General features: G+C 42.3%; 1 protein-coding gene across 9 annotated transcripts in view; it reads right to left on the bottom strand.

Annotated features, from left to right (window-relative positions):
- The window catches only part of LOC109870876 (DDB1- and CUL4-associated factor 6), a 73360-nt gene extending 71536 nt beyond the window's left edge, over positions 1–1824 (bottom strand). For all 9 annotated transcript variants that reach the window (XM_031805367.1, XM_031805366.1, XM_020461563.2 and 6 more), the window contains exon 1: positions 1374–1824. In XM_031805367.1, the coding sequence (XP_031661227.1) occupies positions 1374–1464 (91 nt within the window). In that variant the 5' untranslated portion in view covers positions 1465–1824. The remainder of the gene's footprint in view (positions 1–1373) is intronic.
- Positions 1825–14307: the final 12483 nt, after the last annotated feature.

A 14307-nucleotide genomic window follows, 5' to 3' on the forward strand; every position in this document is an offset into this window, starting at 1 on the left:
AATAAGAAGAAGAGACTTGCCTGGGCCAAGAAACATGAGCAATGGATATTAGACCGGCGGAAATCTGTCCTTTGGTCTGATGAGTCCAAATGTGAGATATTTGGTTCCAACAGCCTGTCTTTGTGAGACGCAGAGTAGGTGAACGGATGATCTCTGTATGTGTAGTTCCCACAGTGAAGCATGGAGGAGGTGTGATGGTGTGCAGGTGCTTTGCTGGTGACACTGTCAGTGATTTATTTTGAATTCAAGGCACACTTAACCAGGATGGCTAACACTGCATTCTGCAGCGATACGCCGTCCCATCTGGTTTGTGCTTAGTGGGACTATCATTTGTTTTTCAACAGGACAATGAGTCAACACATCTCCAGGCTGTGTAAGGGCTATTTAACAAAGAGTGATGGGAGTGCTACATCAGATGACATGGCCTCCACAATCACCCAACCTCAACCCAATTGAGATGGTTTGAGATGAGTTGGACCGCAGAGTGAAGGAAAAGCAGCCAACAAGTGCTCAGCATACGTGGGAACTCTTCCAAGACTGTTGGAAAAACATTCCAGGTGAAGCTGGTTGAGAGAATGCCAAGTGTGCAAAGCTGTCATCAAGGAAAAGGGTGGCTACTTTGAAGAATCTCAAATATAAATTATATTTTGATTTGTTTAACACTTTTTTGGTTACTACATGATTCCATGTGTTATTTCATAGTTTTGATTTCTTCCCCATTATTCTAAAATGTAGAAAATAGTAAAAAAAGAAAGAAAACCCCTTGAATGAGTAGGTGTGTGCAAACTTCTGACTGGTACTGTATAATATAATGATAGTTACTAAATTGATTAGCAACTGGGCAAATTGCAATAATCAATATTTCCAATGACTAAGCCCAATTCTATATTCTGTCGAAATACAATCTTCAAATGACCAGCATTATTATTATTATTGTTATTTATTTTGTAAGGACAAAAGGTAGACTGCAGATGGATATAGAAATGTACCCCTGGGTACCATCTACAACTAGTGTAACCTCTGTGTGGAAATAATTGGTTAATCAAACATCAATATCAACACAGGAATTGACAGAACTATAAGTAATGGTGTATCTTAGGTGTCGCTACCTAAAAAGGCATAGCTAGATGTGGCAAGCAAAGGGGTATTGTTACAAATAGCCAGCTGCCCAAGCGGAAAGGCAAGCAATCGTTGCAATGAAACGAAGTATCAACACTAATGTCTAAACTGGGAAACAAATTAGCGACAATGTTGTTGCAAGTTTGTATTTCACGTGTCAGCAAGCTAATCGAAAATATAGTTAGCTAGCTAGTTAACTGATCGACGTTCACTAGCTGTAGCAAATTATTTTGGACCCAGTCAGGAGCTCTTACCTAAGTAGTTGATCCTGACAGCATTCGGTTCATTATATCCAATAGAGCGCTTGTTAACATCCCAAACCAGGTTACCAGAGCAGGACATCATGCTCGAACCTCCTTTTACTTAAAAATAGCATTGAAATACAGTTGTAAACCCTGCCTTCTGACTATCGCCTTTGGATGTTGTTTTTCTTGTTCTCTGCGGGGTCGTTGGGGCCGTTGCGACGTACAGTAGCTAGCTAGTAACGTCAGCATGGGCGCTAAGCTAACTCTAGCTATATCAAGCTTTTATCTTTATCGCCCCTCTTCACTTTGCAGCCTCTCTTCGGTCGCTATATTCTTCTGATGCTTGTTATTTGGATGGCTCTCTACTTCCCTGTCTTGTTGTGTCAAACCCTGCCTATGCAACCAATGAACTCCCTGGTTGAAACAACGCAATAAAGCAGGTTCTCAGTGGTATGTGAACCGTTCTATGCGTTGTATTTCTATGTTCGAGACCATTAATCGAGACCGTCAACATTGCAGCGGTATGACGAAGCACTCAAGGAGAAGAACCTAGTCTCTAACAATATTAGTTGAAAACCCAGTTGAGGCCATTATATATAATATAGTTATAATTGCGCGATTATGTAGTAAAGTGTTATCATATTAATACTGGATGTGTAGGTAGATTAACAAATGGTAGACTCTGGGGACCGTTCAGCAGGACGCAACGTTTTGGAGCATTCAGATGAAACGCGTCAAGTTCTTTGGTGCGCACACATCATTGACAACCTGAAACTGTCCTTCCATAAACAGTGTGGTGAAGGCGCAACAGTGCCTCGAAATTCGTCTTGGCCCTCACAAACTTCTACAGATGCACCATTGAGAGCATCATGTGCCTGCCCTCTGCCTGCCCTCCAGGACATCTACACTACCTGTTCACTCTGCTACCATCTACAGGGAGCTCCAAAAGTATTGGGACAGTGACACATTTTTGTTGTTTTTCAAATTATACAATGACTATGAGGTAAGTGCAGACTGTCAGCTTTAATTTGAGGGTGTCAGGTAATATCAGGTAAAAAAAAAAAATGAATTACAGTACTTTTTGTTCATAATCCCCCCATTTTATGGGACAAAAAGTATTGGGACAAATTCACTTGTTACTCTACAAACTTGTTGGGTGCATTTGCTGTTTGTTTTAGTTGTGTTTCAGATTATTTTGTGGCCAATAGAAATATTGTGTCATTTTGGAGTCACTTTCATTGTAAATAAGAATAGAATATGTTTCTAAAACACTTCTACATTAATGTGGATGCTACCATGATTATGGATAATCCTAAATGAATCCTGACTAATGATGAGTGAGAAAGTTACAGATGCACAAATATCATACCCCCAAGACATGCTAACTTCTCACTATTACAGGGGAGGTCAGCATAACAGGGGAGGTCAGCAGTTTTGGGAGGTATGATATTTATGTATAATTTTCAAATCCAAAGTGCTAGAGTACAGAGCCAAAACAACAAAAAATGTGTCACTGTCCCAATACTTTTGGAGTTCACTGTAGGAAGAGACAGTACAGGTACATCAAAGCTGGGACCAAAAGACTGAAAAACAGCTTCTATCTCCAGCCTCCGCCCAGTACCCTGCTCCGAACTTAGTCACTGTTACTAGCTGGCTCCCACCCAGTACTCTACGCTACAACTTAGAGACTGCTGCCCTATATATATAGTCATTGAACACTGGTCACTTTAATTATGTTTACATACTATATTTTAGTCAAGGCTCATCCTACCTACTGCTAACTACACTTACTGTCTATACACACCATTTTATATATGTATACTGAACAAAAATATAAAACGCAACATGTAAAGTGTTGGTTTCATGAGCTGAAATAAAAAAATCCCTGAAATTTTCCATTCACACAAAAATCTTATTTCTCTCAAATTTTCAGCACAAACTTGTTACATCCCTATTAGTGAGCATTTCTCATTTGCCAATATAATCCATCCACCTGACAGATGTGGCATATCAAGAAGCTGATTAAACAGTGTGATCATTACACAGGTGCACCTTGTCCTGGGAACAATAAAAGGCCACTTCAAAATGTGCAGTTTTGTCACACAACACAATGCCACTGATGTCTCAAGTTTGGAGGGAGCGTGCAATTGGCATTCTGACTGCAGGAATGTCCAACAGAGCTGTTGCCAGAGAATGTCATGTTCATTTCTATACCATAAGCTGCCTCCAACATCATTTTAGAGAATTTGACAGTATGTCTAACTGGCTTCACAACCACAGACCAAGTATAACCACACTAGCCCAGGACCTCCACATCCACCTTCTTCACCTGCGGGATTGTCTGAGGGGGGTGGGTATGGGGGTGCTGAGGAGTACATTTGAAGTCGGAAGTTTACATACACTTATGTTGGAGTCATTAAAACTTATTTTTCAACCAATCCACAAATGTCTTGTTAACATACTATAGTTTTGGCAAGTCAGTTAGGACATCTACTTTGTGCATGACGCAAGTAATTTCTCCAACAATTGTTTACAGACAGATTATTTCACTTCTAATTCACTGTATCACAATTCCAGTGGGTCAGAAGTTTACATACACTAAATTGACTGCCTTTAAACAGCTTGGAAAATTTAGAAAATTATGTCATGGCTTTAGAAGTTTCTGATAGGCTAATTAACATAATTTGAGTCAATTGGAGGTGTACCTGTGGATGTATTTCAAGGCCTACCTTCAAACTCAGTGCCTCTTTGTTTGACATCATGGGAAAAAGAAAAGAAATTAGCCAAGACCTCAGAAAAAACATTGTAGACCTCCACAAGTCTGGTTCATCCTTGGGAGCAATTTCCAAACGCCTACGGCTACTTGTCTCCCTCATTGCCCCTGGGACTGTGCCATCGACCAATTTTTTGGTGCTACACTTCCGCTCGGACGCATCTACCCTCTGTCTGTGGCTGAGACCCAGGCCATGGAGGATTACACTACTGTTCAAAAGTTTGGGGTCACACAGAACAGCGCAATCTGGCTCTAACCAGAATAGAAAGAGGAGTAGGTGTTTTGCGAGCACTATTTAATGAAGCTGCCAGTGGAGGACTTGTGAGGTGTCTGTTTCTCAAACTAGACACTGTAATGTACTCCTCTTGCTCAGTTGTGCAGCAGGACCTCCCACTCCCTTTTCTATTCTGGTTATAGCCAGTTTGCGCTGTTCTGTGACGGGATTAGTACACAGCGTTGCATGACATGTTCAGTTTCTTGGCAATTTCTCACATGGAATAGCCTTCATTTCTCAGAACAAGAATAGACTGCTGTGCTTCAGAAGAAAGTTCATTGTTTCTAGCCATTTTGAGCCAGTAATTAAACCTACAAATGCTGACGCTCCAGATACTCAACTAGTCTAAAGAAGGACAGTTTTATTGCTTCTTTAATCAACATAACCATTTTCAGCTGTGCTAACATAATTGCAAAAGCGATTTCTAATGATCAATTAGCCTTTTAAAATGATAAACTTGGATTAGCTAACACAACGTGACATTGGAACACAGGAGTGATGGTTGCTATAATGGGCCTCTGTACGCCCATGTAGATATTCCATAAAAAATCTGCAGTTTCCAACTACAATAGTCACTTACAACATCCTTTAACAATGTCTACACTGTATTTCTGATAATTTTTTATGTTAATGGTCAAAAAATTAGCTCTTCTTCCAAACAAGGACATTTCTAAGTGACCCCAAACTTTTGAACAGTAGTGTTCATTCAAAAAGCGCTCCAACTGGGTTTCACCCATGTCCCCTGCATTGGCTGGTTTCTTCTTTGTGGCCAAAAAGTAGAGAGGATTACGCCCATGTTTCAATTACCATGGACTTGACAACACTAAGAAGTATCGGTACCCTCTCCCATTGGTGCCATCGAGCAACTCCGCGGGGCCCAGTTCTTCACCAAACTGGACCTGCGGAGTACCTACAATCTCTGCTTCTGGGAAGGGGATGAGTGGAAGATGGATTTCAGTACGATGTCTGGTCACTACGAGTATTTGGTTATGCCCTTTGGCTTAGCCAATGCTCCGTCAGTGTTCCAGGCATTCATCAACAAGGTGTTCAGGGACCTATTCAGATGGCAGGTGATTGTATACATCGACGACATCCTGATCTTCTCGACCAACCTGAAAGATCACTTCACCCACGAGCAGTCCTGCAACGCCTCTTGGACAATCACCTGTTCGTCTAGGCGGAGAAGTGCCAATTCCACCAGAGGGCGGTATCCTTGGGTTACCAAATCAGTCCACAGGGAGCTGAGGATGGAGGATAGGAAGGTGGATGCAGTAAAGTCATGGCCAGTCCCTACCACCAACGGGTTACAATGGTTTTTGGGGTTTGACAACTTCTACCGCCGCTTCATCAGGAACTTCAGTGCTGTCGCCACCCCTCTCACCTCCCTCAAGTGTGCGCCTCGCAGGCTGGCGTGGTCTCCAGCAGCCGACGAGGCTTTGCTCTAGGAGCGTTTCACCTCCTCCCCCTCCTTGCTAAAGCACCCATATCCCACGCTACCTTTTGTGGTTGAGGTAGACGTATCTGAGGTGGGCGTGGGGGCAGTTTTGTCACCATGACAGGGTAACCCAATTAAATTATATCCTTGTGCCTTTTTTTCTCTCCAAGAAACTGTCCTGCGCAGAGAGGAATTATGACATTGTGGATCGGTAGCTCCTGGTGGTGAAGAAGGAGTGGAGACACTGGCTGGAGGGTGCCAAGGAACCATTTGTCATCCTCTTCGACCATCGGAACCTAGAGTACATACGGACAACGAGGAGACTGAATCCGCGCCAAGCCAGATGGGCACTTTTTTTCACCAGGTTCGACTTCACGCTGACCTATCGCCATAAAGGCCAATGCTCGGTCCCGTATCTACGATTCGGGAGAGGTTCTGTCCAGAGGGCACCCATAATCCCATCCTCCCGAGTCGTGGGTCCAGTGGTTTGGGATGTAGACGTGGACATCTGCCAGGCTCTAGAGGGAGCTCGCACCCCGGAATTGTCTTCTTGAGCGCATCTACGTGCCCACAGGGATAATGGATTGGCTGCTGACCTGGGCACACACAGGTGGCATCGCTGGACATACAGGTATTTCTCGCACCATTCACTCCATCGCTGAGAAGTACTGGTGGCCCACCTTGGTGCAGGATGTCACACGGTATGTCAACTCCTGTTCCGTATGTGCTCAAACCAAGTTCCCCCAGAACTGTTGATTTAGTTCCTGGTCTCCCCACTGCTCTCCAGGTTGCTGAGCCACTCTTCCGGCATTGTGGCCTTTCGGAGGACATTGTCTCTGACCGTGGCCCCCAATTCACATCACGAGTTTGGAGGGCCTTCTTGGAGAAGCTTGGTCACGGTCAGCCTCAATTCCGGGTATCGGCCTCAGTCCAATGGGCAGGTGGAGAGGATGAACCAGGAGCTGGGGAGGTTCCTGAGGAGTCACTATCTTGAGTGGCAGGGTGAGTGGGCACAATTTCTTCCCTGGGCAGAGTATGCCCACAACCCCCTAGGTCACTCCTCCACTGGGTTGACCCCCTTCCAGTGTGTTTTGGATTTTCCAGCCAGAGCGCTGCTCCTGGGGTAGATGAGTAGTTCTAGCGGGCAGCGGAGGTGTGGAGCTACACGCACGTGAGACTCCGGCGCACCGTCCATCGTCAGAAGGAACAGGCAGACCGCCACCGCAGTGAGACCCTTATGTTCCGTCCTGGGGACCGCATCTGGCTCTCTACCAGGAACCTCCCACTCCAGCTGCCCTGCAAGAAACTGAGCCCCCTGTTTGTGGGGCTGTTCAAGGTTCTCCGGAGGGTCAACGAGGTGACATACAGGTTACAACTACCCAGTCACTATCGTATTTCACCCTCGGTTCATGTCTCTTCTCAGGTTGGTGGTTCCTGGTCCCCTAACTTATACTGTCCCCCACGACACCACCCCACCACCGGACAGTGAGGGGAGTCCGGCATACGCCGTCTGATCCCTACTGGACTCCCGACATCGTGGGGGTCGGCTCCAGTATTTTGTGGACCTGGAGGCGTATGAGCAGTGTTGGGTTCCGGTGGAGGACATTCTGGACCCCAACAACATCTGTGATTTACACCTTCGCCGCCCGGACCGACACGCTCCTCCTTGTCGTCCCTCTGGTCGGCGTTGTCCTGCGGCTGGAGCCGCGTGTCAGCGGTGGGGTGCCGTCACATATTTTCCTGCTCCTCCCCTCCGGCATGCGACGTCACCAGAATAGTAACCACCGGTCCTGGGATTCATCATTACGCACACCTGTTCATCATTATGATTCACACCTGGACTTCATAACCCTAATTTCCTACCCTTTTTATGTCACTCGCTTATGTTCACTCTCCATTTGGTATTGTTCTTGTGTACCGGCTTGTAGCCACATGGATTCGTCTCATTTTTGTTTTATTAAACATTGCACCTGCTTCCTGCCTCACATTATTACACAATCTGCCAAGTTCGATAATGTTTTTGTACTTAACATGACCCTAGTGTATTCATTAATCCAAAGTTGCTAAATGGAAGTTGGACATTTCAGGTGGGTCCCTCCCCGTTTTGTTTTGAAACAAAATTGGTGTAATAAATAAACCCCCGAACTCCAGTACACTTTAACCAATGAGATATACACTGTACAAAACATTAGGAACTCACGTTCTTTCCATGACATAATGGTGGAAGCTATGATCCCTTACTGATGTCACATGTTAAATCCACTTCAATCAGTATATATGAAGGGGAGGAGACTGGTTCCATAAGGATTTTGAAGCCTTGCCATGGATTGTGTTTGTGTGCCATTCAGAGGGTGAATTTGAGTGGGGTATGGTAGTAGGTGCCAGGCTCACAGGTTTGTGTCAAGAACTGCTATGCTGCTGGTGTTCATCTAACACCTTTTTTTTTGCACTATTGATTAGAGCCTGTAAGTAAGCATTTCACTGTAAGGTCTACATGTGTTGTATTCAGCGCACGTGACAAATAAACTTTGATTTGATTTTCACACAAGTTTCCCGTGTGTATCAAGAATGGTCCACTACCCAAAGGACATCCAGCCAAATTGACACAACTGTGGGAAGCATTGGAGTCAACATGGGCCAGCATCCCTGTGAACCGCTTTCAACACCTTGTAGAGTTGAAGGCTGTTCTGGGGTGAAACTCAATATTAGGAAGATGCTCCTAATGTTCTGTACACTGTTATATTAAAGGTTTAAACCAATCATGTCAGGAGGATTGAAATAAATTGCACTAACTCGACAGAAATAGTTCTAAAGCCAAGTTCTAAATCAAGAAAACAATATCATCTACCTCCGTCTCCTGTAGTTTGACAAAAGTCATTTGAATTTAATAATATCCTAAAAATGCAAAAGTATCTCAATCTTTATCTATCCAACCATCTTACGAACTCACCAAGCTTCTAAATCACACATGCCCACTTTGATTGGATGGACAACATGTCAGTTCCTACTGCAAAAGCTTTGATTGGATGGAGGACGTCCTCCGGAAGTCGTCATAATTACCATGTAGGTCTATAGCTCTATTCACACGGGACTAATATTACTAGAATGTCGGTTATGTAATTATTACCCCTGTATTTACGGTGGACGATTCAGACGATTTAGTTTTACCAAACTGCCCCTGTAAAATATGTATCCTCTTTCAAAATGTACTGTTATGACGGAAGCATAGCCTAATATTGGCCTAATGGCCTTCAGTTCAAAGAGTCTAAATAATGCATATCAATAAGAACCATGAAAGGTAACCTATGCAGACATTTAATTAGCTGATGTATTGGGCAATCTGTCAATTCATTGGCACAATATTGTCCACTTACACTATTTAAAAGAGAAGAACCGCATTAGGAAAGTTTGACAAAACAGTTAATTCATCTGTAGGCTATGTGCATAGCACTTTATTTTAAGCATCAATTTGTTCCCATGTTCTTACCCAAACTGGGTGCAGCACCTGTTTTAAACTCTGTAATATCCCTCAAAACACAGGGATGGCGATTCGCACGGGACAAGTGTTATCAGGGGACCTGGGAGTTTGCTGAAAAACAGTAGGTTTTTAGGGCCGGGATAATAACCTTCCTGCCAAGTAAAAATTACTGACATGGCAGAATCTGACAGGACTCAAATGATGGATGTGGCGATTTGTGCTCGTGCACATGATTATATTACCTGAGCTCCCCCAGTAAATATTATCCCAGCGAATAGGGTTTATGGAAGGGGATGAGAAGCACGAGCCTGAGAAAAAAAACAGACCCTAGGTCAGAGCATTTGAAAATTGTGGGAGGCAACATGGATGTCTAGAGAGACTAGTATACACTGATGACCGTGGTTGTTGCTGAAGTGGCCTTAGTCAAAAACCCTTGCTAAATCTTTTGATGTATGCAACCAATAGCTACTATCTAATCTCGCCACTCTTGCTTATCTTAGTGTTTTAAACCCAAACAAATGGCAAAATACAGATTTGACGCCTCTAAATCTGAAAAGAACGAGGTAGAACCAGCGAACTGTTTTGCAGATTTGTTATCCCAGTGTGTACAGATTATGGTACACAGTAGCTGGCTGCATGAGTGGGGTTGCAGCGCAGACATGGACATTGGTTGCAGGTCACGTGGAGCTTTGTGTGTGAGATGGATTTTTGGAATCCAATAGGGCAACTCCGCTATGACAGAGTGATGCTGAGACTCAGATGTTGCACTTTAAAATGTATGTCAAACCAAAAACAATGATTACAAAGTTAAACAAACCATACAACTATATGCAAAGACTACTTTAACAATTTAAACTGAATTTGGAAATGGTTTGTGCTTTCATTCTGTTACCTTACTTTACATCTGCAGGTGTTTTTCAAGTATATGTTTTTCTAGAATCTATAGTCCCTGTGCATAGAGCTGTATGGAATTGCCCAATACCAGAGAGATTGGTTGCCAAGAGTAGCAATTTCATTTTCAGAATTGGCATGGTTCCTCACAGAATGAGTGGAAATCAATGTGACTACCTTCAAGGACAAAGAAAGTTGAGCGCAAACTCCTTGCGGTCTTTGAACACTCACCTACACCAGTATATTTAGCTACAGCTGTTTTCTAACCTTTGTCCTTACAAAATCTGATATCCTTTCTATAACCTGTGCATATCTTGGGAGAGGACAGACTCACCATTGTGCACAGGTGATAAGATGTGTTATTATATGTTCAAGGGCAAGGTAAATGGCAATAAATACAAAGTCATTCTGAGTGATCACCTTCAGTTTATTTAATTAATTCATATCCTGATGGGAATGTACCCATCCACAGGACACGAGTGGTCACTGAATGGTTTTATGAGCATGAAAACGATGTAAACCATATGCCGTGGCTATCTGTCACCAGATCTCAACTCAATCGAACACTTATGGGAGATTCTGGCTGAGACGGCGGTTTCCACCACCATCAACAAAACACCAAATTATAGAATTTCTCTTGGAAGAATGGTGTCGCATCCCTCCAATAGAGTTCCAGACACTAGAATCTATGCCAGGCGTATTGAAGCTGTTCTGGCGGCTCGTGGTGGCCCAGCACGCTATTAAGACACTTTATGTTGGTGTTTTGGCAGTTACCTGTATGTGCCTTCGGCAGACAAATATTGTGAAGGGACAAAGATGTAACACTGGTCTAACCTGTTGCAAAGTCCTACATAAGATGCTCTCTGCTGTGTATCTTTTGCTGAACAGCATGCTGCTCTGTTGTGGTTATCACTAGTTGCATTAGTTGCATTCTGGCAACGTTACTTTTCGTATATAGGAGGGGGAAGCCTTGCATAGATACATTTTCAATGAGTTCCTCATTATCAGGACCTTGTTGTGGTAGCCTGGCATGACCATGGCTTGATGTTTCTTAGGAGAGGTCATTCAGCCTACTTTGGTTATAGCAGAACAATGAAAATAGTTCAGCCTACTAATCCACAACCATCAATCATATGAAGTATTAGGTGTCTAAGATTTCCCTGCCCTGAACTAAGTCAGAGGAATAATGTTTAATTTAGTGTGCCTCTGACAGAGCACTTACTGACCACTTGATCGGGATGTAAGTACTGGAGTTATGTCAAAGAGCAATTCCACCACTTTTCAACCTCATTTTAATGATCTCCGCCACAATACCAGTGTCTTCATTTGTGAAAATGGCACAGTTTTACGTTTTGTATAAACAAATATAAAGTTTTAAAAATTATACCCGGCGACCACATCGAAAGTATTTTTTTAAAACTTTTTTAAAACAGTGATTTTCAAACACTGAGATTCGCGGTGACTTGGGGAGCAAGAAAATACCCTTCCTCAGAAACTCATAGCAAATTTAGAAAATCACTGTTTCTCTTACTTTTAATCCTACCCTGTGATGTCACAGAGAATAATGTTTTAGGACCATTCTTCTTTTTAACCACAGATCATAGAAACATGCAGTCTTCACAAATGTAGACGCTGGTATCCCAAGCATTTCGCTACACCTGCAATAACATCTGCTAAATATGTATGTGACTAATACAATTTGGTATGGAGCTGAGGTTGGAAAGTGGCGGAATTGCCCTTTTAAACAAGTCTATGGTAGTGGTAAAAGAGTGCTTCGTGGAAGATTATAGTATGGTATAACGTGTTGTCACAACAAAGTCACTTTTTTGCAAAGAATTGTCTGTTTTGGATCTTTTGTAACATTTTTTTTCATGGATTGTCTTTTCTCTCATTCTAGGTCCAAGGATTGTTTTTCTTCTGGGCCAAATCGGTAAGGGCTGCATTTGCTAAGCTTGAGCTATTGCATTTATCTAAACGTAAACATCAGATGCATCTACATCTCTATAGGGTCTGGTCGGGGCTGGTCTGACAGAAATGAGTCAACCAGCAGAGAAACTGAGCCTTTCCCTGTCTGGTGTACTGACAGCCACATGTATAGTGGAGTTCCTATATTCTTCAGTGAGTAACAGGTACAGTTTAAATTAATTAGTCAAATTAACAACTTCACTCCTTGACTAATCCCATTTCCCACTTTCTCAGGTCTGACCTGGTCCAGATACTCTTTGGTCATCATTCCAAAGAACTGGAACTTCTTTGTCAACTTATTTGTGGGTAGTGCTGGAATATCCCAGCTCTACAGGATCTTCTAGTAAGTGAACCTATCTTAGAGCACAAGGAATGAAGACCTATGGATTGGGCATCGCCATAAACAGCCCAGTAAAGTTATTCTTTACGAATCAATCTGTAGGCTCAAACTGTTGTAACTAAAGTTCTGTGTTTTCTTTTTTAATATTTAGCTTTATTTCCTTGGAATTATGATGGTAAATGTATTAGACTATTTAATTTTTTTATTTCTCCTTTATTTGACCAGGTAGGCCAGTTGAGAACAAGTTCCCATTTGCAACTGCGACCTGGCCAAGATAAAGCGAAGCAGTGCGACAAAAACAACACAGAGTTATACATAAACAAACATACAGTCAATAACACAATCGAAAAATCTATTTACAGTGTGTGCAAGTGTAGAAGATTAGGGAGGTAAGGAAATAAATAGGCCATTGAGGCGAAATAATTACAATTTAGCATTAACACTGGAGTGATAGATGTGCAGATGATGATGTGCAAGTAGAGATACTTGGGTGCAAAAGAGCAAAAAGATAAATAACAATATGGGGATGAGGTAGTTGGGTGTGCTATTTACAGATTGGCTGTGTACAGGTACAGTGATCGGAAAGCTGTTCTGACAACTGATGCTTAAAGTTAGAGAGGGAGATATAAGACTCCAGCTTCAGTGATTTTTGCAATTAGTTCCAGTCATTGGCAGCAGAGAACTGGAAGGAAAGGCCAAAGGCTAAGACTAAGTTTACATAAACCTACATGTTTTTATTTTTGTATTTTTGCCTTATCCCACACTATAGGTATGAGCACTAGCAAAGGAGGCTGCCCCTGCAGAGTCTTGAGTGTTGAGTTTCACCAATCTAATCCAACTCCCTGGACTGAAAGGGAGCCTCATTACCGGCAGAAACCCAGCCCCTCCATTCCGCTTCCACCCTTGCTCCATTTTACAGTAAAAAAAAAGAATGTTTCCTTGCTGGAGATCATTTAATTTGCCTGGATTTCTTCAGGTTTATAATGGCATATTAACCCTTACCAAAACACACTTAAATGGTGTCATCTGCGCAAAATGTTTTCTTTTTACTTCATGAAACAAGTTGTTTAATAGTTTATTCTTAAATTAATATTTATCATGCATTTTTTTGGAAGTGTTGCTTTTTTCCAAACTTTTTTTTGTCATCATACCTCATGGTGTGGTTTCCTAAGGATGATCTTAAATCTGTGTTTGAATGTCTCCAATATTTATTAAATCAATTTTGGTAATTATTTCTCTAGTCGTACCTGAAGGATGATTAAACCATACATTCATGCCATGTGGCTGACTGTTCCTTCCACGTGTTGTAACTGCTTTAACCAATCAGGTAAACATTTCATATAGTAGCTTTTAACTGTAGATCTAGTGTAATTGGCACCCTGCCTATTGCCAATAGAAACATGAAATCACCAGCTTTCTTTCCCTGATCATTGGGTAATGTTTGGTGTCACGGTCAATGGGGCTGAATCTAGTACCTGGAGTCAATAAGGAAAACTTTAGGGATACAATGCATATAGAAAGTCTACATCCCCCTAGGATTTCTTCACATTTTGTGTTACAAAATAGGATTCAAATGGATTGAATTGTCATTTTTTTGACAATGATCAACGCAATCTAATGTCACAGTGGAAGAAAAATTCATACAATTAAAGATTAATTAAAAATAAAACATACCTATATGTTAGATAAAACATTAGATAAGTATTTTTCCCTGAGTCAATACATGTTAGAATCACCTTTGGCAGCAATTACAGCGGAGTCTTCTTGGGTAAGTCTCTAAGACCTTT

This window comes from Oncorhynchus kisutch, linkage group LG26, assembly GCF_002021735.2.
Source record: "Oncorhynchus kisutch isolate 150728-3 linkage group LG26, Okis_V2, whole genome shotgun sequence".
Lineage (NCBI taxonomy): Eukaryota > Metazoa > Chordata > Actinopteri > Salmoniformes > Salmonidae > Oncorhynchus > Oncorhynchus kisutch.